At 36.1% G+C, this 24,547-nt stretch overlaps 1 protein-coding gene across 1 annotated transcript; it reads left to right on the top strand.

Moving 5' to 3' along the window:
• The first annotated feature begins 392 nt into the window (after window positions 1–392).
• On the top strand, window positions 393–24,140 carry MED6 (mediator complex subunit 6). Its single transcript, XM_006184069.2, has 8 exons — window positions 393–531; window positions 5,560–5,719; window positions 6,904–6,995; window positions 8,307–8,389; window positions 8,695–8,803; window positions 10,215–10,330; window positions 18,835–18,862; window positions 19,454–24,140. The coding sequence occupies exons 1-8, from the start codon at window positions 510–512 to the stop codon at window positions 19,582–19,584; spliced, it is 741 nt and encodes a 246-aa protein (XP_006184131.1). The 5' UTR covers window positions 393–509; the 3' UTR covers window positions 19,585–24,140.
• Window positions 24,141–24,547: the final 407 nt, after the last annotated feature.

Raw genomic sequence — 24,547 nt, 5'->3', positions numbered from 1 at the left:
GAATTTTCTGATCTCTCAGTGGTAGGCGCTGGGTAGGATTATGCTTAGTCTCCTCAAAGTCCACAAATTCCTATTCCGGTGGTACGCCAGGCTTACCTCTCCTTCCTTTGCTATTCTCTCCTTTCTGCTAGTCCTCCCAGCCTCTCCCTCCCCTCCTAGTCCTTGCTCTTATCACCAGGCTCTACCTCCCTGCCCTGCACCAAACCCCTCCTCTGCCCTCACACAGCCCCGCCCCTCACAAGCCCCACTCACATACGAGCCCCGCCTACCACTGGCCCTACGGCCTAGCCCCGCCCCATTCCCTCCTGGCCACCCCGCCCTCTCCTCCCCGCCCCACCTCCTCTTCGCTCCGCCTCTTCCCTTTTCCTGCCCTTTCTTCCCGGCCTAACAGTCTCCGCCCCTTTTGGTTCCTCCTCTGCGTTCCTTCGCTCTGCAACCCGCCTCTTCCGTCTCAGGGTTGTGACGTTTACTCTGCGCCGGAAGGAGAGCCAGAGAACGCTTTTGGAATTATGGCGGCGGTGGATATCAGAGGTAACCTGCGCTGTTTCCTGATTTTCTAGGGTCTGGTTTAGGGATTTAGAACTCTCGGGGGCAAGGTTCCGGTTCATTTGTGAGGTCTCCCAAGCTCTTTTGAATGTTTTCTGTGAACGACCCAAAACTCTAATCTGGCGAAAAGTTGCCTAGATTTTCGCAGTTCTTCAGGGGTGTTTTAGAAGCGTTGAAACGAAGGGGTTGTAAGAAGTCCTGGGCTTTGAGCCCTGAGCCCTGCGGTATTGTTCTACACGCATATTTCTACGCCCGTGTTGGGGCTGTACTATCCGGGTAAAGGAACGGCCTTTGGGCAGGGAAGGGGGTGGAATAATGAGCCGACCAGGATCATCCCTTGGGACTTTGCCTGGGCGCTTACCTTTTTCCTAACGTCACGTCCCGCGTGTCCGGCGTCTTTGTGCATGAACCCCTACGATTACTGAGGGCAGGGGTCATTTCTTTTTCACAGCTGAACTCTAAAGGTACTCAAGTATCTGTTGAATCAGTGAATAAATATATGGAGACAAAACCCCTTAATTGGCTACTTTATCTCTCGTAGCATTAGGCCATATACTCTCTTCGCAGCACACCGTACGTACACACATCCGCTTCAGTGAAACTCGGATTCCAGAGTGAACGGAAAGGCGACTTTAAAATAGCTAAAGTGTGAGAACTCAGTTCCAAACAGACCAGGTTCCAGTAGATTGGGAGGAGGTATCATGGACGTTCTCAGGAAAAATTTCAGGAGAGTGAGAAAGCGCCTGCGAATATCTTTGTCTTTTATTGTGCTTGTGGCTCTTGCAAAACTTTCTACCCTTGTATGAAACTCTTAACATAGATGTATTTCCATTTGAAACTTTGTAGTACTTTTCCTTCCAAGAAGTTCGAATTTTTGTACCTAGATGCAAGCCGAGATTCGCGGTTAAGTTTACCTTTCTTCTTCCCAGCAAACGTCTTTCTTCAAAAGATATGTTCCTAATCATTTGTACATAAGGTTGTTTATATTTGTATATACTTACTTTTTAAAGGAAGGTGTTTGAGATTCTTTTTTTATATTAACCACATTGGAATCTAGCACACATATTAAAAATATATTGTCACTTATATACTGTCAAAATGTCCAGTGATCATTAGCACTTCTGGATGATGCTTTTGCCTGTTTGTCTTTAATCATAAGTGAGAATATCAAGTACCTAATTTCATTACTTGCTGATTTTTAGAGAGCTGTACTAGGTCTCTCCCTTGCTCCTGAATGACAAAGAGAAACATTTAGTCCATCAGACTTTTTAGCTTTCATAACTTTTTAAATTTAGATTCGTTAGGGTCATTGCAAAGTGGGAATGTGTCTGGGGTGTTAGAATAACAGCAAGAATGCCAGTATGGCTAAAGCAGAGTGAGAATGCAGGAAGGAGATGAGGTCAGAGAGAGAATTGGTGGCTTCATCATGTAGGATTTGTAGGCGGTGGTAAGGTCTTTGGCTTTTCCTCTGAGTAAAATGGAGAAACATTGGAGGGTTTTGACCAGAGGGGATGAACATATTCTGACTTACTTTTTTTTAGGATCTGCCAAGAACAGTGTAGGAGGGTAAGGGTGGAATTAGGGAGACCAGTTAGGCCATTTTTCTAATGACTGGAGATTTAGAGGAAGCTCAGACTATGGTGGTAACGGTGGAGATGGTAAGAAGTGGTTGGAGTCTGCCAGTAGTGTATTCTCTTTATTGGGCTGTGGTTTCTGGTAGTCTCTAATAAGTGACAGGTAATTATATTCTATTTCACAGCCACACACCATCCTCTTAATCCCAGTTAAGTATTTTGTAAATGAACATCCTTAGATACTGGAGTATGTGTAAATCTATGAACAGTAGAATAACTTGTACTTAGCCCTTAAATCATGAATTAATAAACATTTGCTGACTTACAAATCTGGTCCTGTGCTAGTTCCTGATGAGTAACACACAGCCTCAGTCCCTTAAAAACTCAACATTTAATGAGTACGTATTTGTATTTTTGGGTTATGATACAATATTATGATTAATAATAACGGTATATAGAAACTGCTAGAAGACCATAGAGAAAGAAGCCATCATTTGTCTTGTAGAGAAAGATTTTGCAGAGATTAGTGATATTTGAAATTAGTTTAATCTAGTGTGACCATTTGAATTATCTACTAAACTCATACCCTTTTGAGATTGAAAGAGATTTCTATCTTTTTAAATGTATAAATGTAAAAATAAGAGAAAAATGAATAGAGGCACAAACTAGGACAGCTTTGATTAAGCCAGAAATAAGTTTGGTCATCTTAATCTTAAAAGAAATTGACTACTAGCACTACCACTATCATCATCATAATTCTTACTGGGTTATTATAATGTGCCAAGCATTTTATGTACATAATCTAGCATGGAGATACTATTATAGTCCCCATTTTATAGTTGAGGAAACTAAGGCATGGGGAGATTAACTTGTCTGAAGTCCCATAATTTTCAATATACTTTTCTTTGTGCCATTCTGTTGTGTGGTGGTGAACTGTGGGCAGTGAAGTGGAAATAGTGGAGCTAGACTGAGATGCCATGTTAAAGAATTTGAACCTTATTCTTTTAGACAGTAGGTATGCACTGCCATTCTTTAAGTAAGAAATGACATAGTTAAATTTGTGTTTTGCATAGAGTAGAATGACACATGTTCAGCTCTCACTTAAAAATGCACAAGTAGCATTTTTAGGCTGAATAGGATTGAGAGAAGATCTGGAGACAGGAATCCCTGTAAGGAGCTTGCTGACCAGGCGACACTTGGAAAAAGATTAAGTACATATTGGCAATGGGGACAGAGAAGAGGAAATGTAGTTGACTAGACTACATCCTCTCTAGGACAGCACTCGTTTTTCTACAGGTGATTTCCAAATCTGTAGTATCAGCCCTGGCGTCTCTCACAAGCTTTTAGTATCTGTCTTTACTAGGTATTTTCAGTTTGAGGCAGCGTAGTGTAGAGGAGTGAGTGCAGGCCTTGGAGCTGGGCTGCCTGGATTCAGATCTTAGCTCTACCATTTAATAGCTCTGTGATCTTCTTGTGTTTCAGGTTCTTCTTCTATAAAATAGTCATAATAATAGCACCAGCCTCAAGTTACTGGGTACAAAGTTCATGTTCAAATCTGGTAAATGCTATCCTGTGTTTGTTTCACAGGTCATACTTGCCTTTGACTAGTTTGTTAAATGAGAAAAATATGACATAGCACTGCTGCTCAAGAAACAGCTTGCTGAAGCAAACTGAAAGGGAGAATTTACTCAACAGTCACTTGGAGCAGATGCCATTTATAATTTCTTCTAATTCTAAAGTCTGATTCCATATTTAAACTCTGCATATCCAAGCCAAATTCATTATAATTTCTTCCCTAAATGATCTATTGCTTCTGAAGTTCTCTGACTTTATAAACAGTCATTCAGGAAATTGTCTCTTTTTTCCTTTGAAAATTTCTTTTGTCCTTATCTTCCCATACATTGCCATTGCCTTCCACTAGGTCCTCATCACTTAATGCCTGTATCTGTTGATTGTCTATAATTGTGGGTAGGTAGGATCTATAATTATACATATATTTGCTTCTGCAGATTATTCCTCTACCTATGCTGAAATGATCTGTAATATAAGTTTATTGCCAATAACTTATGACACCATGTAGACATAGTTTCTACTGTATAAGTGAGAAACTCACCTAAAATTGTTCTTCTACAAATGCTTTTATATAATTGTTCTAAAGGAAATAAAAAAGAAATGTGTAAGAAAGTTACTTTAAACAAAATTACTTTAATAACTGGCTGTAGTGTTTAAAGCTGAAAATAATAATTACCTTTAGTTGCTTTTCATTAGAAAATCTGTCTTTTTCTGAAAATGTTTTCTGCTGCCCTGTTAGATATTTGATTGTGGCATAATCCATTTATGATGAGCCATCTTCTAGGTCTGTACTGATTATTTGGTCATTAACATGCTTCATCCATTTGTTTCTTCCTTTGTAATAACAGCATGTCCTACCTTCCTACAGTTACTTTTTCAGCTTGATTCATTTCGCTTAGAACTACTTGTCACCTTGGATTAGTTCTTACTTCTTCATAGATGCTGGAAATAATTACAGTTTAGGAGAGGTTGAAGTTTTCAGTTCTTCCTCCTTCAACCAGTGTTATATAGGCATTTTGATGTTCACCAATGGAATTTAGTACTGTCAGTGCTATGAAACATCATTTCAGCCAGTACTCAATAAAAGCTCATTAATAAAAGCTATCTCACTGTACTTACCATGTCTTTTTTTTCCCATTTTGAAAAATTTAAGATTTAATTTCCCTTTAAAATATGAAACTCTATGGCTATAATTAAGGGCATTCTACTTTTCATTTGCCCCTTTTACATCATTTTTATCTCATCTATAATAATGACTTTCTAACTTGTTTCTTTCTTCTTAATTGGAAGATCTCAGACTGGTGGCTGTGGATGTGTTTTCTTGGGCATACATATTGTTTGAAAATTTTTCAGTTAGTTACCAACATATAAAAGCTCAGGATTTCCAATTTTTTGAAAGATGTCTCTAGATTTCAAACCCTATAACTTCTTTACCTAATTGAATTATTCTTTAAACGTATAGTGTATTTTTCTATTTCCCTGCCTTTGTATGTGCATTCTTCTGCTTGGAATTACTTTGCCTCTCTTTTCTCCAAGGTGAGTCTCTATTTATTCTTTAATGTAGCGCTAAAACCCACCTCCTCCTCACCCTATGAAAAATCGTTCCTGTTCCTTCAGGTAAGGTGTTCTGCTCCCTCCACTGTGCTCTCATAACACATTTCTACATACCTTTATTATAGTTCTTACGCTGTGTTGTCATTGCTTTCTTGCATACTTACTCTTTTGTTAGACCATGAGGGTATGTAGGTTAAGATCTATGTCATCCTTATATTCACAGTGTCTCCTACATTAGATACATAATAAATGTTTGTTGGATTGGATTTTTTTCTCTTTTCTCACCCTTTGTCATTTTGTTTCTTTTTTGTAGATAATCTGCTGGGAATCTCTTGGGTTGACAGTTCCTGGATCCCTATTTTGAATAGTGGAAGTGTCCTGGATTACTTTTCAGAAAGAAGTAATCCTTTCTATGACAGGACATGTAATAATGAAGTGGTCAAAATGCAGAGGCTAACATTAGAACACTTAAAGTAAGTTATTGTGAGAAGGCAGCATTTGCCAACTAGAGATTTTACAATGAATAGTTCTTTCAAGCTGTGGATTGTGAAGTACAGAGAAGTAGTTTTGGAAGAACTGGAATTTTGTTTGAGTTTGTACAAATTTGACATGCAAAAGAATTATTAGTCGCTTGTAACCTAGGAAGTCTTTTCTTTGTAACTTTATATATTACTGTCTAATTAAAATATAACTGTGAGGTTTAGATGTAGATCTGATGAATGATTTAGGCAATGCATCTGTTATCCTCAGTCAGGGAAGTATGCTTATTACCTCCTCTACATCTAATTTAATGTCAAACCACCGTTGAATTTATAGTAGATTTTTCTTTGTATGACAAATAAAACTTTAGCCAAACAGATGCAAAGCAAGATTCTTCAGGCTTAGGATGCTGAGTAATTAGGATTTTATTACTGTTACAAAAGTTCTGGAAACAGTGTAGTAGTTTTTCATCCGTCAGCTAAATATGATAGGCAGGAGGGTGGTTTCCAGGAAATTAAATTTCTGGTATTTTAAACCACTTTTTTATTGAGGTAAATATTTACATTTACTGAGATACCTTGATTGTGCTTTTAAACATAATATGTCAGGAATAAAACTGTTGGTGATGAAGATAAGGTTTTTGTTTTTGTTTTGGGGGGAGAGGTAATTAGATTTATTTGTTTTTTAATAGAGGTACTGGGGATTGAACCCAGGACCTCATGCATGCTAGGCAGGCAGTCTACCACTGAGCTATACCCTCCCACCGAGGATAAGATTTTTGATGTTTTCTAGTTGTGTAGAATATATACTTGACATATATAGTTAAGACAGGTATAGTCTTCATGTATATTTTTATATTTTGTATATATTTACAGATCTCCTTGGTCAGGAAGCATCATGGTATTTTGGTTGCTTTTTTTATACGCTCTTCAGTGTATTTTCAGTCATGAATTTTTGTAGGCATTTTGTTGTTTAAAAACCAAATCTTGCTTTATCTGTGCTCCACCTGTCTGGGAAAATAGCCAGTTTTATTGAACAGTCAATTTTTAATATCAAACATAGGCAGTTTTATCCTATTTACAGTGTTGTTATACTTTTGTATAATAGTTTGAATATTCTACAGAATTGTGTGGAGGGCATTCATAGCTCTCTGAACGTGTCTGTGTTCTGGTTTCAGTCAGATGGTTGGAGTGGAGTACATCCTTTTACATGCCCAAGAGCCCATTCTTTTTATCATTCGAAAGCAACAGCGGCAATCCCCTACTCAAGGTAAAATATGTGAACTTCGGGCATTAGTTTCTTCTTAAAATACCATAATTTATTTCCTTCCTGAGCTGTATGTTCTTATTTTTTTGGATTGGGTTTTGTTTTAGGGATCTGTAGTAATCCCTGTGTAAGTTTCTTATGCTTTCCCTTCTGCAAGGGCCACACCAAGTGCACCCTCCCTCCAGCAGTGAAATGCAGCCTCACGTGCATAATATATCTGTTCAGGGAAGACCATTTTAGGCTCTGAGTCCGGAATTTTTATTGAGAGCTAATGATGTAGACATCTTCTGCCTGCCAAAATTCTGGACTCTCAGAGGGCAATCAGGTTTAATCCATGGTAGATGCAGTTGCACCAGAGTCATAAAAGATCAATTGAAAATCCTCCTTGACACGTTCAACCAGAAGACTTACTTGGGTTATATTACTGAACAAAAACTTGTTTTTGAAATCATACTGAAGAGTATAGAATTCAGATCTGATTTTGAATCAAAGAGCTAGTCAGCTGCTCCAGAGATGACCAGCTACATCTCCTAAATTAAGTATTCTTATCAAGACATTTGAGAACAACCTTCACCCTGAGTATTGATTCCAGAGAATGACTTGCTAATGAAGTTGTGGTTCCAGAGTCAAGAATCCAAATTAGTTTCAAAATCAAAGATCTAGAGTCCCTACGCAGAGAAAAAGAGAACCTTAGAACAAAGGCAAGACCAGGGGCAAGGTTTGCATAATGAAAGGGTTCTGGGTGCAGAAGCCACACAAGGTGAACTAGGCTCACTAACAGGTCTTTTATTCCTTAGGACCTCACACTGGGGCACAGAGGCAAGTTCAGTGCATCTGATATCTTCATCCGGGCCCTAAATCTGTCTTACTCTAAGGCCTTATTCCCCAAAGTGTGGCTGACTGACAGCAGCACTGGATCACTTAGGAACTTGTTAGAAATACAGTATCCCTACTGAGTAAGAATCTGATTTTAACAAGATACTCAGATGATTCAGATGCACATTAAAGTTTGAGAAGTACTGCTCATAGGGCAAAAGCTGGCACACTTTTTCTGTGAAGGTCCAGAAACTCAATATTTTAGGCTTTGTGGGCCTCCTGGTCTCGGAGACAACTACTCAGCTAGTGCCATAGCAGCCTTAGATAATAACATGAATGGATGTGGCTGTTTTCCTATATGATTTTGTTTACAAAAGCAGGAATTGCCAAACCCTACATTAAGCTTTTATATGGGTCAAATTTTAATTGTTCTTTTTATGGAGATATGTTTAGCAGTTTTTGCATGCTGTATTCATAATTTTTTCCCCACTGTTTTAGTTATCCCACTGGCTGATTACTATATCATTGCTGGAGTGATCTATCAGGCACCAGACTTGGGATCAGTTATAAATTCTAGAGTGGTAAGTGTCTTTACATTCTTTAAACATGAAGGAAAACTTTTAATTGAACTACTTGGTTTCCAAGAATTAAGCAGGAACTCCTCTCCTTTGTGTAAGTTGATGTAAAGTGTTGACTATTAGAATGTCTTGAGTATTGGTTACCTTGGGCCAGCTCTGTGTTCAAAGTATATACCATAGCCCCAGCTAAACAGTGATTCAGGTTCTGAAAAACAGAAGAATTACTGTCTTTGAATATGTGATATTTTTTTGTTTACTTTAGAAATTTTGGTCATATGAGAAATTCAGAATTTGTTTCTTTTTATAAGCTTACTGCAGTACATGGCATTCAGTCAGCTTTTGATGAAGCTATGTCATATTGTCGATATCATCCTTCCAAAGGGTATTGGTGGCACTTCAAAGATCATGAAGAGCAAGGTAGGTAGGACACCCAGACCCTCCTAAAACATTTTTTGTTACTCTGAGAATGAAGATGTTTTCTTTTGGAAAATGGCTATTGATGATTTCTAGATGTGTTTTACTTCTCGATGGAAAAACTTCATAGGATGGTGACATTGTCAGAGCTATGATTCATATAACTAGATGCGGTAATAGTAGCTTAGTACTATTAATAGTACTATTAATAGCCATAGAAACATACAAATTTTAATCTCTTTAGTAAGTGATAATCTTTGACAAGTTGATTCAAAGTTTTTAAATATTTCAAATATATAGGGGAAATCAGTGATGAGGAATAAGTAATGGTGATATTTCCTGCTTACCTAACTATTGAGTCATCTTGCAATCCAGAACCCAAATCTCCCGAAGCTTCCAGGTGGAGGAGATGCTCTTAAGGCCCCGTCTCCAGATGACCAGTCTGTTTTCTGATCTTTCCATGTTAACGCCTGTCGTGATGCCAGGTCCTCTAGTTTTCATTGTTGCTAATCCACTACTTGTTCTGCACCATATTTTACCAACAGAAGTACTTCTAGAAATGTGTCTATAGCAGTATACCTATATTCTGCATTTCTTTCTAGAGAAATAGCAACTTAGAATGAATTGCTATGGAAAGGTAGCCTTTAAATAAAATTGAGACCTGTGGAATGAATGGTCTTTGAAATACAGTTATATTTATTCTTTATGGTAGGTGCTGGTGACAACATTTGACTTAGGAATGTTTGCGTCAGTTGAATAAACATCTCCTAAGAGATGTTTGCCCCTACCCTAATAAAGTGTTTGAAGTAAAACTTAACTGGAACCCTTCCTTCAGTGACGATTCACCAGTATACTCCCCTCCCAGGGAAAATTTCACACATGATAAACTTCAGAATTTCTCTTGCAAGTTCTTTTCTTTATTATCTTCAAGATCTTCTGTTGTTTGATTTGTCCTTTTTCAGTGAATTATAGTCTTCATAATTGAGTATGGTAACTTGAGTTTGTGAAAGTTGCATTTTCCATTTGTACCTATTAGGTTTGTGGGAAAAGATTGTTTAATACGTTTAAAATATGCACAAGATAATGTCAAACCAGTAACCTGGATTGTAGCTTAGGTAATTATGGGAAAACTTTAGCCTTAAAATTCTTATATTTACCCATGTTTACATGGTAAAACTGAAATGTCTTTAAAAGATATATCAGCTTTTTAGAAGTTAGAATTTTAACTCCATTTCAGAGGAGTTATAACACTTTTGTGTATGTGCTATGTTTAACATGTTCGGGGGATTATCTTTGGAATAGCAAGCATTAAAAATAATGAAGTTAGAATATATTCATGGCAGACAAAGATTGTAGAATATAAGGCACCAAACTACTTAGGCAGTGTTTTGATTTGGACTTCATATTTTAATAGATAAAGTCAAACCTAAAGTCAAAAGGAAAGAAGAACCAAGCTCTATTTTCCAGAGACAACGTGTGGATGCTTTACTGCTAGACCTTCGACAAAAATTTCCACCCAAATTTGTGCAGGTAATGAGAATACATGTGGCTAATTTTGATTTGACACTTATCCCTGGCACATTTATTTTTAATTGAGACTGTTTCAGATGTGACCTAAAAGTATTGATTTTCGTCATTAGTTAAAAAATGATCTCTGAATCAAAGGGAAGTTTTTCAGAGACTTAATGGAAGAAGTGGGCAAAGGGAATGGAATTAGTACCGTTGTGTGCTCTTAAGTTTAATTCCTCATTGAATCTTCACAAACTATGAGGAGTGCATTTAGATAATTCTCATTCAAAAGGTTGCTGAAAAGTGTTGTAAATGGTAACAAAACTAGAATTTGAAATGCATGCTGTTTTTACTCTATGTACTGCCTTCCAGCCTGATGTAGTGCATATTTAAGTCCTTAAATGATAAACTAGTTAAAACTTTTGTAACAAAAAGAACACTTGATGTGGAGGGTTTGGCATGATAGATGGAGGAGGCAGGCATAATAAATATTCTTATATCATATTGGTGTCTAAGTTATATGAATTTTACTGTTATTTTGGGTATTCCAACAGCAATAGTAAATCCATCTACTAACTTCTATTAAATGAGCTTTTGACGTGAAGTAGGTGTGAGATGGAGTATATGGGCATGTTATTCTTGTGGTTAGTCTCAGTTCTTATTTACCTTCATAGGGCTGTGTCACACAAGGTCATAGATACTGTTTTTCTTGTGGGGGTTTTATTTAAGAGATTTTAAGGGATAATTTTAGATTAAATAAGATTTTTCACACCATGAGATGATGTACTGTTGGAATGGTGATGTGGCAGTGAAGGGAGCAGAGGCCACAGTTGGAACTTAGGACAGAAGAGCCAGTTTAGAGAAATCTCATGAATTATACTTGGAAGATGAAACAGTGTCTGTTGAATGAATAAATAAATAAATAAATGAATTATAGCTGTGTGTAGGGTGATAAGTAGCCACTACAGAGTGTAAGGGGTTAGGGTGGTTGACCATTCATTCAGTGAGGACATAGTATATACTAGGGAGGTTGGGAACAGAGTATTTAGACCTGCATAGTACAGTGACCACTAGGCACATTTGAAACATAGCTAGTCCGTACTGAGTTGTGATATGTGTGAAATACATACTGGGTTTAAAGACTTAGTACAAAAAAAAGTAAAATATCTCATTAATAACTTTAAATGTTAATTATATGTCAAAATGATAGTATTTTAGATACATTTGGTTAAAAATAATAAAACTCATCTATTTCTTTCTGAAAATGTAACTACTGGAAAATTTAAAATTATATATATAGCTTGCATTTGTGGCTCACATTATATTTTGGATAGTTCAGATGTAGAAAATGGGAATGGAACATGTAATACCAGAAACATGAAAGATTATTAATGACCATATACTCAGAAACCAAGAAAATCCCTTAGTTTTTCTTCTTTTTCTAGAATCCTGATGTGTAAAGTTAGATTGTTTGAGATCCTTTCTCCTTTTTAATATAGGAATTTATTGCTATAAACGCCCCTCTTAGTACTTATTTTGCTGCATCCCATAAATCTTGGTATCTTGTGTTTTCATTTTCATTTCTCTCCACAAAATTTCTGATTTCCCTTTTGATTTCTTCTTTGGCCCGTTGGTTGTTCAGGAGTGTGCTGTTTAATCTCCACATATAAGTTAGCAGAAGCAGAGAAATTACAAAGATCAGAGTAAAAATAAATGAAATAGAGATTAGAAAAACAACAGAAAAAATCAATGAAACTAAGAGTTGATGTTTTGAAAAGATAAACAAAATTGACAAACTTTTAGCTAGACTAACAAAGAAAAAGAGAGAAGACTCAAATAAGTACAATTAGAAATGAAAGAGGAGACATTACAATTGATGCCACAGAGCTAAAATGATCATAAGAAACTACTGTAAACAATTTATATGCCACAAGTTGGATAACCTATAAGAAGTTCCTAGGAACATACAACCTACCAAGACTGAATTATGAAGAAACAGAAAATCTGAACAGACCAATAATGAGGAAGGATATTGAATCAGTAATCACAAACCTCCCATCAAAGAAAAGTCCAGGAACAGATGACTTCACAGGTGAATTCTACCAAACATTTAAGGAGAATTAATACCAGTCCTTCTCAAAATCTTCCAGAAAACTGAAGAGGAGGGAACACTTCCAAATTCATTTTATGAGGCCAGCATTACTCTGATACTAAAGACGAGGACTCTACAAGACAAGAAAACTACAGTCCAATATCTCTGATGAATATAGATGTAAAAATCCCCAGTGAAATACTGGCAAATTGAATATAATAACCCATTAAGAGGATCATACATCATGATAAAGTGGAATTTATCCCTGGGATGCAGAGATGGTTCAACATACTAAAATCAATTTGTATGATACACTGCATTATCAGGATGAAGGATAAAAATTACATGATCATTTCAGTAGATGCAGAAAAAAAAGCATTTGGGAAAATTCAAGATCCTTTTATGATAAAAACACAACAAACTAGGTATAAAAGGAATGTACCTCAACATAATAAGAGCAATCTATAACCCTACAGCTGTCATCGTACTCAGTGGTGAAGGACATAGCTTTTTCTTTAAGATCAGGTACAAGACAAGGATACCCACTCTCCATACTTCTATTCACCATAGTACTGGAAGGCAAGAAGAAGAAAGAAAAGGCATCCGAATGGGAAAAGAAGTAAAATTGTCTGTTTGCAGATGATATGATCTTATATATAGCAAAGCTTAAAGACTCCATTAAAAAACTGTTAGAACTAATGCACAAATACAGTAAAGTTGTAGGATACAAAATCGACACTCAGAAATTGGTTGCCTTTCTGTATACTAACAACAAACTGTTAGTAAAAGATATCAAGAAAAATCCCACTTATAATAGCATCAAAAAATACTTGGGGATAAACATATTGTTTTCAGCTTTATTGAGATATAATTGGTGTATAACATTGTGTAAGTTTAAGGTGTATAACCTGTTGGTTTGATACACTTATATATGGCAAAATGATTACCACCATAGCATTAGCTGACACCTCCATTGTGTCTAATAATTGCTATTTATTTTTTATGGTGAGATCATTTAAGATTTACTCTCTTAGCAACTCTCAAATATATAATACAGAATTATTAACTGTAATCACCATGCTGTACATTAGATTTCCAGAACTTGCTTCATCTAATAACTGAAAGTACACCCTTTGACCAGCATCTCCCCATTCCCCCACCCCCGCCACTGTTAAGCACCACTCCATTCTCTGTATGAGTTTGTTTTAGATTCTACATAAGTTATGCGATATATAGTATTTTCCTTTCTCTGTCTAACTTATTTCACTTAGCATAATGCCCTCAAGGTTCATCCACTTTCCCACAAATGACAGGATTTCTCCTTCTTTCTCATGGCTAAACAGTATTCCTGTATGTATGTATATCACATGTCACACACACACACCTTTATCCATTCTTCTGTTGACAGATACATAGGTTGTTTCCATATCTTGGCTATTGTGAATAATGTTACAGTGAACATGGGAATGTAGGTATCTGTTTGAGACTCTGTTTTCATTTCCTTTAAATATATACTCAGAAGTGGGATTGCTGGATCATATGATATTTCTGTTTTTAATTTATTGAGGAAACTCCATACTCTTTTCCATAGTGGCTGCACCAAGTTATATTGCTACCAACAGTGCAAAGTGTTCCCTTATTTCATTATCCTTGCCAACATTTGTTATTTATTGTCTTTTTGATAGTAACCAATAATAACAGGTATGAGGTAATACCTCACTGTGGTTTTGATTTACATTCCCCTGATGATTAATGATGTTGAGCACCTTTTCATGTACCTGTTGGCCATTGAGTGTCTTTAGGAAAATATGTATTCAGATCCTCTGTCCATTTTTTAACTGAATTTTTGGTTTTTTGTTGTTGTAGAGTTGTATGAGTTCTTTATATATTGTGGATATTAACTTATCAGATATGTGATTTGCAAGTATTTTCATCCATTTGTTTGATGATTTTCTTTGCATGCAGAAGCTTTTTGGTTTGACATAGTCCTACGTGTTTATTTTTGCTTTTGGTGCATTTGGTTTTGGTGTCAAACCCCAAAAATCATCACCAAGATTGATGTCAAGGAGCTTACTGCCTGTGTTTTCTTCTAGGAGTTTTATGGTTTCAGGTCTTACATTCAAGCCTTTAATCTATTTTGAGTTAATTTTTGTGTGTGGTATAAGATAGTCCAGTTTCATTCTTCTGCAGGTGGCTTTTCAGTTCTCTCAACACCGTTTATTGAAGAGGCTCTCCTTTCTCCATTGTATATTCTTGGCCCTTTGTTATAAACTAATTGATCATATATGTATGGGTTTATTTCTGGGCTCTCTATTCTTTTCCATTGCTCTATGTCTGTTTTTATGCCAATACCACACTGTTTTTGTTACTGTGGCTTTGTAATATAGTTTGAAATCTGAGCTCTCTGTATTCCCACATTTATTGAATCATTATTCACAATAGCCAAGGTATGAAAACAGCCCTAATATCCATCAACAGATGAATGGGTAAAGAACTGGTGTATATATAAATAGTTGAATATTATTCAGCCTTAAACAAGAAGGAAATTGTACCATTTGTGGTATCATGGATGAGCCTGGAAGATAGTGTGGTGATTGAGGTAAGTCAGTCACAAAAGGATGAATACTGTGTGATTCCACTTATATGAGGTATCTAAATATCAAACTTATAGATGGAGAAAATATTATAGTGGCTGCCCAAGGATGGAGGAAGAGGGGAAATAAGGAGTTGTTCAATGGATATAAAGTTACAGTTACATAAGGTGAATAAATTCTGGAGATCTGCTGTATGGCATACTGCCTATAGTTAACAGTGTGGTGCTGTGCACTTAAACTTGATAAGAGGGTAGATTTCATGTTGAGTGTTTTTAGCACACACACACACACACAAACCCAGACTAAAGGAACAAAAGGAATCTTTTGGAGGTGGTGGATATATTTATTACCTTGATTGTGGTGGTAGTATCATGGGTGTATGTATATGCCCAGGCTCATCAAATTATATATATAAAATACTTGTGGTTTTTTGAATATCAGTTATACTTCAGTATACCTGTAAAAAAGGAAGAAAAAAACACAGAAAATACTCTGAAGTTTTATTACTTTTATTTGTTGTATAAAGGCAAGAGTAGTGAAACATGAGGCTTAAAAGTTGGATTAAGGTCAGATTGAGGATTTTCTGTGTTCCACAAAGGAGTTTGTGATTAATTCTGTAGTCCAGTGTTTATTCACTATTTTAAACCCATAACCTGATACCTCTCCCATAAACATAGTAGGTCTCCAGCTGCATTAAATGTTTTTTGAAGTATTAAAGCAATAGCTGTCATCACTAAAGACAAACCAAAGCAGTGGTAATTTTTGTATATTCTTTTTCAAATACACTCTCTTGAAGTAAACTGAGATATACAGATATCCTCTACTTCATCTTTTAGACCCTCATCACTGTCTAGCTGAGGATCAGTCATTGATGATGGTGGTAGAGACCCATTAAATGTTTAAAAATAGTTGCAAGGAAATAATGTAGTTGTGTATTTTAGGAAGATAACCATTGACAGTGTAGAGGATGCTTAGGGAAATGTGACATTTGGAATCAAGGAAGTTAGACTGTGGAAAGCCTGAATTAATTCTGTGGCCATAGAGAGGAGACGGATTGAAGAGATGTTTCAGATTTAGGATTGCCCAAATTTGGTGGTTGGACTTGGAGAGATGGCCATTAAAGATGATTCTTAAGCTTCAGGCCTAGAATTAGAATCACCTTGGTGTTGATAGCCAAAATTCAGAAAACAGGAAAAGAAACAGATTTTGGTTTATTTGAACTATATTTATAGTTGTTGGGGGCTCTATTTTCATTGGCCCACCTCTAGTACAGTCGGTAGCTTACTGCTGTGTTTGGGTTCTTTGGTACTCCAGCTGAATGACTCTTCTTTTCTGGCTAGGGGTCCTACCTTGAATTCCATATCCTGTCCTATCCTGGTGAAATAGGTTGGACAGTTAGAGAGCTGAAAGACTTTCTTGAATCTTAAGAAAACAAAGAAAACTTTCCTTTGTAGAAAGTTACGGAAATTTAAAAACACAAATGAAAGTAGAGGGAATAATAAATGAAACACCCATAAACCTATTATTCTACTTCTACAGGTGTCAAGCATGGCCAATCTTAACTCTTCTTCCCCCATTTCTTCCCAGTTACTTTAAGCAGGTTGCAGACTTCATATCATTTCAGTGAGTTTTTTGCATTTTTCTTGTGAAGGCTTAGCCATAGTCATACTTAAGTTGTCATTTTCCAGAACCTCACCTTTGTTTTAACCATCCAGGGGCCAAAAGCCAGTGTGCAAAGAGAGAGTATGTCCAACTCTATGTAAGAAGGAGAAAGAAGGCTTTCCTTGGAATTGTTAATAATCTCTTTGTTACTCCTGCCCACAACATTTCTCCTTAGATGTAGAGAAGAAAATAGATTCTTGGTCTCCCTGAAGTCTCCTATGAACTCCTGTTTACCTTCTGTGTCTTCCCAGAACCGTTTGTCACTCAGGACTTAACTCCTACTTATCCACTGTATCTAACAGTTGAGCCTCTGGAACCTAGGAACGTTGCCTCTTTAGAAGGGTGCTCACGAGAATATTGGAGAAGTCCTGCATTTTTCCTCGAAGCTCCTTTTTCCATATTTTAATTTTTGTTACTAGTGAAAGTTACACTAAAACTGATGTGATGGGAGTTCATGCCCACAGAACCTTTTTGATGAATGTCTTTTCAGTGCTGTTTTCAGAAGCTGCTAGAACACCATAGGCTATTACTTCAGTTAAGTTTATTCCAAGGTTACCTGATAAATCTTGTTAGAAAGGCACCTCTGTTCTATTTTCCCATCTCAAACCACTTCCTACTAGTTTGATAGCATTCACTAGAAAGGATTAGACAGTGTGCATTAGGTAGCTAATGATATTATTTCAATAACTGGATATAGTCCAGTTTCCAGTATAGTTCAAGTAATTCAGTGCTAGCAGTATAAGAATATCCCTCTCAGTTTCTCGCTTCCTTAATGTTATACTATGTATTTCCTCTCCTATTTTAAAGAAAAATTATTTGTTCCCTCAGATTACTTTAGACATGTTTAAGTCCTGATACATTCATAAGATATTTGATAATGTGGCTGTGTTGGAGGTTCCCATGACCACCCCCGTGTTTGGAGATTTGCTTGAAGGACTCACAGGATTTATCACAGTGACATAGTAAGAATATAAGCCAAAATATAAGGAAAAAAGACGTTAGTGGAGTGTGGCGGAATCTATCTGCAGGCTTCCTTATGCCCTCTTCTTCCTATGACGAGTCATACAGGGAGCTCAGTTTTGGTCTTACTAAGTGTAGTGGCTCCCAGAACTTGTAGGAGTTTGCTAGTAGGCAGTTGGCAGCATGAATCTGGAACGTGTGATATCAGAGAATTTTATACTGTTTAGTCATAGGAATAGATAAGAAAGCTTAGGGAGAGTGTGTACATTCAGAAAGAGATTCAGAAAACAAATGGAGGCGTTTATAAACTATAAAAATAAAGAAAACACTTTTCTTTTGAGATGACAGGAAAGTATAGAGAGGTAGTTTCTATGTGTATATGTATGTATGTAAAGGTTTAATAAGTTTGAAGGTAGATAAATGGGAGAGAACTTAGGGAGTTGACATCCCCCCCCCCTTTTTTTTTTTAAAACATAGGCGGTAGAATCACTGGCCGAGGGTGAAGGGTAGATTGTGAGCCTTGAGGAAGAAGGAGGGGAGGTGGAGGAGGAAAGTGTTTTAAAGTACTTAACTTGGGCAAAAAAGGGAGATGATAGGGCCCAATCAAGTAAAATAATTGCTGTGCAGAATGAAGGATCTGACCTTTTCCTGACTCCTGCTGCCCCCATCGTTTTTCCTGCACTTTGATTTCTAATAGCACACTCATCAGAAGCCTTATATTCATAGAAAAATACCTCTTTTTCTTTACTTTACTTCCCATACCTGCCAACTTTAAAAATCAGAAAGTTCATGCAGATTGCATTCTACTGACTTATAGCTCATACCCCCTACACAGATAAGCCTCTGGAGTCTTGAAAGGCTCCATTACTCCCTTACTGGATTCTGCTTAGCTACTTTTAGTAAAGCATTGTAGCCTTGGTGCAGGCTTTGTAGATGTTCGAGGGTTGGCCTTTTGTCTTTTTGTTTTGTTTTTATGTTTCACTCTTCTGTTCTAGTTTTAGATTTGTGTCTTTTCTGTAACTTGGGAATAAGAAGTAGGAAAAGCTAAATTTACTCCTTATGGTACATGGATAGTAGTTCCTCTTCATGAAGTCATTTATAATCTAATTTGTAGGAAGGTGTAATTTAAACGAAAATTATGAAGTCAAGAAGAAGAAGGCTTTGCTAACCTGCCCTGTTTTCTTCTCCCCCCCACCTTTTTTTTTTTTTAATTATAGCAAAAGTCTGGAGAAAAGCCTGTCCCAGGTATGGTTCATCTAATAATTCTTACTGAACTTGAAATAAGATCAGAAAGTCTGTTTAACTTAGTAACTATAACATGTGAGATGAATTAGGATCATTTTGCCCTCTTAGACTCTCTAATGGTAGTTTGTTACTCCTGACCTTTGAGGTTTGCTGAATTGCCAAAAGATGGTGCTTTTATGGTAGTGATATTAGTATTTAAAAAATGAATTGAAATGGGATGAACAGGTATTGATGATGTGTGGAGAAGCCAAGGTGATTTGAGGTTGTCAGAAGTGAACAAAGTTCTTTTGTTTCATCATTGAAAATAGGTATTGCACTATCCACTGAACTGGGATAGAATAACAGTGTATCTTATGTGAAATGTCTTGTTTAAATGTCATGTGTTTTTGTCTAGTATCACGATTTGCTCCTATTAAGTTTTTGATTGGTAAATCAAGTCTTGTACATCTGCCTGATGAAACAGTTAAATTGAGAACTTGAGATAAGCAGTTCTAAGTGAATTTGAAAGAGTCTGAACCATTCAAATTAACCATTATCTGAATTGGTCTCATCCCTCCACCCCTCCAAAAAATACCTGTCTTTGATGTCTAGTGGATCAGACAAAGAAAGAGGCAGAACCTCTACCAGAAACTGTAAAATCTGAGGAGAAGGAGACCACAAAGAACGTCCAACAGACAGTGGGCACTAAAGGCCCCCCTGAAAAACGAATGAGACTTCAGTGAGTATTGGACAAGAAAGAAACTTGCAAGATTCCTCTTGTCCACATTTTACCTCATTACTGTGACAGGCTCTTGAACTTTAAAAATCTTTGTCACAATCGTTTGTATAGAATGTGCTTGTTCTTTAAGAATGGATATAGATCCTCATGCTTTCAGTCTGGATATTTTTAATGTATCTTTTGTAACCTTTTCCCTATTGGGACTTGAGCGGCTTCCTCACTCATATGTTTACTGCTGTATATGTTTAAAAGCAAAATAAAGGTATTTGTATAAATTACTTTATCGTGACTTTTTACCCCCTTATTTTTCTGTCTGAAATATTTCCGGGTGCATTTTGTAAACAAAGGATTCATGTTAAGGTAGTAACTAAGCTTATTTTCTTTTATTAGTTGCATATTCCTCAGTATTAACAATAGTAAAGTTACTGACAATTTGAAAGATAAAGAAGAAGAAAAAAGCCTCACTTACCAATACCACCGCCCTACAAATACCATAACAACAGTTGTGAATTTTCTTTCTTTTTCTGTGAGTAGACGTCTTTAAAACATAGTTTGTAATTCTTCTGTTCATATAATTTTACTTTATCATATTGTATCTGTTGTATGCACTGTTCCATTGTTACTTAGTTTTTATAGACTATTTATATTCTATTGACTCAGTAGTTCCTTTGAGTAATTTATACCTGTTCCCTTCAGCCCTCCCTGTATTATACATGAGTTAATCCCACTCGCATTATTTAAATACGATTGTGGGGATGACGTTTGTGCACGATGCCTCTTCAGTGCTTAGTGTAGAGTCCCAGCAGCAGAATCGCTAGGCTCTGTGTTGGTTTTTTTTTTTTTTTTTTTTTTTGCTCTTAGTCCATGTTGCCAAGTTGTTTTTCTCAAAAGTTTTGGGCCTGTTACTATTCTGGGAGCAAAATATGAAAATACCAAGTTCCCTAGAATCTCGCTAACACTGAGTATTGTCATTTACATTTGTAGTGCTAATTAAGTAGCAGAAAGATGGTGCTTCATTATTATTATTATTATTATTATTATTATTATTATTATTATTTAATTATTTTTCATTTTGTGGGGGGAGGTAATTAGGTTTATTTATTTTTAGAGGAGGCACTGGGGATTGAACCCTGGACCTCATGCATGCTATGCATGTGCTCTATCACTTGAGCTATGCCCTCCTGCCCGGTGCCTCATTATGTTAAGTGGTTGAATAATTTCTCATCTTTGATTTTTGCTTTTATGAAATGTCTGATTTCCTGTATTATATAAGATTTTTAGTTTTTTATTTTGGCATAATTTCAGGCTTACAGAGAAGTCAGAATAGTACAAAGAATTCCTCCATATAAACCTTTTGTGCAAATTCCCCATGTGGTAACATTTTCCATATTTTGTTCTTTAATCTCTGTCTCTCTCCTTCTTGCTGTCAGTTGCTGTCCCTGCCCCCATGTGTGTATATATATAATACACACATCTTTTATTTTGAATTGAGAGTCAGTTGCAGTCATGATGCCCATTTCCCCTAAGAACTTTAGTGTGCATTTCCTTAAATCAAGGACATTCTCTTACATAGCCTTGGTACAATTATCAAAATTAAACTGATATGATACCATTAGCTAATCTGTAGGTCTTACTCAGATCTTGCTCACGGTTCCAAGAATGTCATTTACAGCAAAATAATATCCTGAATTATACATTGGATTTAGTTGTCCTGTCTCTTTAGTCTGCTTTAATCTGGAACAGTTCTTTAATCTTCCTTTTTATCGTGAATTGATATTTAAAGAGTTTAGGCCAGTTATTTTGCTGAATGTCTCTTAGTTTAGGTTTGATATACTTTCATGATTAAATTCACCTCATGCACTTTGATCAGGAATACTGCAGGAAAGATGCTTCTGGAGGCACGTGCCGTCAGTTTGCCCCATTTTGGGTTATGTAACTTTGATCACCTGGTTAAGATAGTGTTTGTCAGGTTATTCCACTGTAAAGTTAGTATTTTTCTTTTTGTAATTTATAGGTACCTTGGTCAGGGGGTAGTCTGAGGCTCTATGAATATCCTGTTATCCCTCAAAACTTTTACCCTCTGATAGCATCCACTGATAATTCTTGGCTGAATCATTTATTACTGTTATGATTGCCAAGTAGTGATTTTCTAATTCCATCATTCTTTCGTTTCTTCTATATTTATTAGTTGGCTTTCTGCTATAAAGAAGAGCTTTCCTTTTCCCCCTACTTATTTATTTTTATCATTATGGACTCCTATTCTTATTTTATTAAACAAGTTATATTTCTTACTGTGATTATTTATATTGATGCTCAAATTGTCCTAATTGGGCCACGGGAGCCATTTCAGTGTCCTTTTGACATGACTCTGTCGTTCATTGAGGATTTTCTTTATGTTTTGGCACAGAAAGATATCCCAGGTTCATCCCAGCCCTGGAGTCCACCATTCTGTAAGGATCTCTAGCTCCTTTTGGTGGAGAATGTGTTTGGAGATCAAGATCTGTGTGCTAGGTGTGCTCATTTGCTACTGGGGTGTCATGCCTTCTGGACTCTTTAATCTGATAGAGTTAAGAAATAGATATATATGGAATGGGAGAGGGTATAGCTCAGTGGTAGAGCACATGCTTAGCATGGACAAGGTCCTGGGTTCAATCCCAGTACCTCCATTTAAAAAATACATAAGTAAGCAAGTAAATAAACCTAATTACGTCTTACCCCTAAAAACAAAGATATATACATATATGTCTGTGTGAGTGAATACACATATGTCCACACACATAGCTATCTGTTTATTCTGTATATACTAAAAGCCTTTAATTCACACTGATAACACCAATTCCAGTTTATCATCACAGGGTTCACTCTGTTCTCTTCCACATTTGTAACTTTTCCACGTTGATGAGAATTCTGATTCTTGTTATCTACAATGTTTGTCTTTATTTGCTTAATCTTAGAATAACAAAAAGTCGTGTCAGAATTCCTAACCAATACCTCTGCAAAAAAGAAACCTAATTAGAATTCAGTATTTACTTAGAGTTCTTTTTGTCTTTAGCTTGAGGATATATAGTTCAGATACTGTGTTTAAAGATTACTTGGGTTAATTTTTTTTTTAACTTTTCAGTGTGGTTTCATAACTCATTTATACTCTGGTTTACTTGGTTCTGTTTTGAATTTGACTTTAGTTTTTCCCTTCATTAAAGTATTGATTTCCTTTAGTTTTGTTATTGTTGTATTGTTTTGGAGAGTGAGAGATGTTAACATGGTTCTAAGTGTCAGACTGTCCAAAAGAGATTCTAAGTATCACAACCCTTCCTCACTTCTTCTGTCTGTTCTACCTTATTCCTACCTACCCCTCTAAAAGTAACCAACCTAATTAGTCTCTAGTTTACCTTGACTGTGTTTCTGTTGCAGAAATGAATAGATACTTTCTTTTTTCCCTTTCTTACACAAAAGGCAACATACCATATAAAGTTTTGCATTTTGCTTATTTTCCACTTATTTAAGCATGAACTATGACATAAAGATATTATATTCAACTGTTTTTTGTTCCATCAAAGCTTCTTTTTCTTTCAACTATCTTTTTGTAAAATATCACTTACAGAAAAGTACACAAAATAATAGTACAATTCATTGTAATTGCGTAACTTACCACGCAGGTAAAGAAATTGAACATTGCCAATACCCAAGAAGCTCCTTTATGTCCCCTCCTAGTTACAGTACTTGTCCTGATTAGAGGTCATACTCATCCTCAATTTTATGGTAATCACTTGTTTTCTTCACATTTTTACCATGTAACCATGCATCATCCTTAAATAAATGTTTAGTTTTGCTTGCCTGTTTTTTATTTTTAATGTGAATAGATTCAGTATGTGTATTTCAGGTATGACTTCTTTTGTTTAGTATTATGTTTGTGACATCAAAGTTGTTTCATGTTATTATAATTTTTAAATTTTCATTTCCATATAGTATTTAATTACATACATATATTACAACTTAAAAAATCCATTCTAATGGTGGTGGACGTTTGGATTGTTTGTAGTTTTGGGCTGTTGTGAAAAATTGCTTTTATGAATATTCTTTTTGGTATATATTATAAGCTGAATTGTGTCATCACACCCACCCCACCCCCCAACAAGATATGTTGAAGTCTTGACTTCCAGTACCTCAGAATTTGATGTTATTTGGAAATAAGATCACTGCAGATGTAATTAGTTAAGATGAGTTCATGCCAGAGTAGGCTGAGACCTTAATCCAATGTGACTGGTGTCATTATAAAAAGAATGCCACGTGAAGAGACAAAGGGAGGCGCCTCTGAAGATAGAGGATTGGAGTGTTGCATCAGCAAGCCCAGAAACACCAAAGATTGCCACCAAAGCAGGTTTTAGGGGAAGCATGGACTGAGTTTGGACTTCTAGCCTTCAGAACTTTGAGACAATAAATTTGTTGTTTTATTTACCAAAGTGGTTGTATCAGTTTATACTCCCAAAAGGATGTGAGTTCCTATGGTCCACACCTTTGTTGACCCTTGATACTGTCAATTAAAGAAAATTTTAGTCATTCTGATGGGTGTACAGTGCTATCTTATTGAGGCTGAAATTTGTATTTCCTGGTGGTTTGATGATGTTAAGCGTCCTTTCCTATGATTGTTGGTTATTTGAATATCCATTTTTATGAAGTGTGTCTTTTGTACATTTTTCTATTTTTTCCATCTATGTTTATCTTACAGAGTCAGAAGAATTCGTATGTTTGGATAGGAGTCCTTTGTAGGTTACATGTATTGTTTAAATGTATTTTCTCCACTCTGGCTTGCCTTTTTTACCCTTTTATGGTGACCTGAAAATGATTAGCACTTCTTAATTGTAATGTAGTTCAGTTTGTCAGTCTTTTTTATTGTTAATGCTTTTTTGTGTCTTCTTTGAGGTTTTTCTCTATATTGAGGTTACAAAGATGTTCTCCTGTGTCATTAC

Source organism: Camelus ferus, chromosome 6 (genome assembly GCF_009834535.1).
Source record: "Camelus ferus isolate YT-003-E chromosome 6, BCGSAC_Cfer_1.0, whole genome shotgun sequence".
In the NCBI taxonomy this organism is placed as follows: domain Eukaryota; kingdom Metazoa; phylum Chordata; class Mammalia; order Artiodactyla; family Camelidae; genus Camelus; species Camelus ferus.
This window is presented reverse-complemented; position numbering and strand designations above follow the sequence as displayed.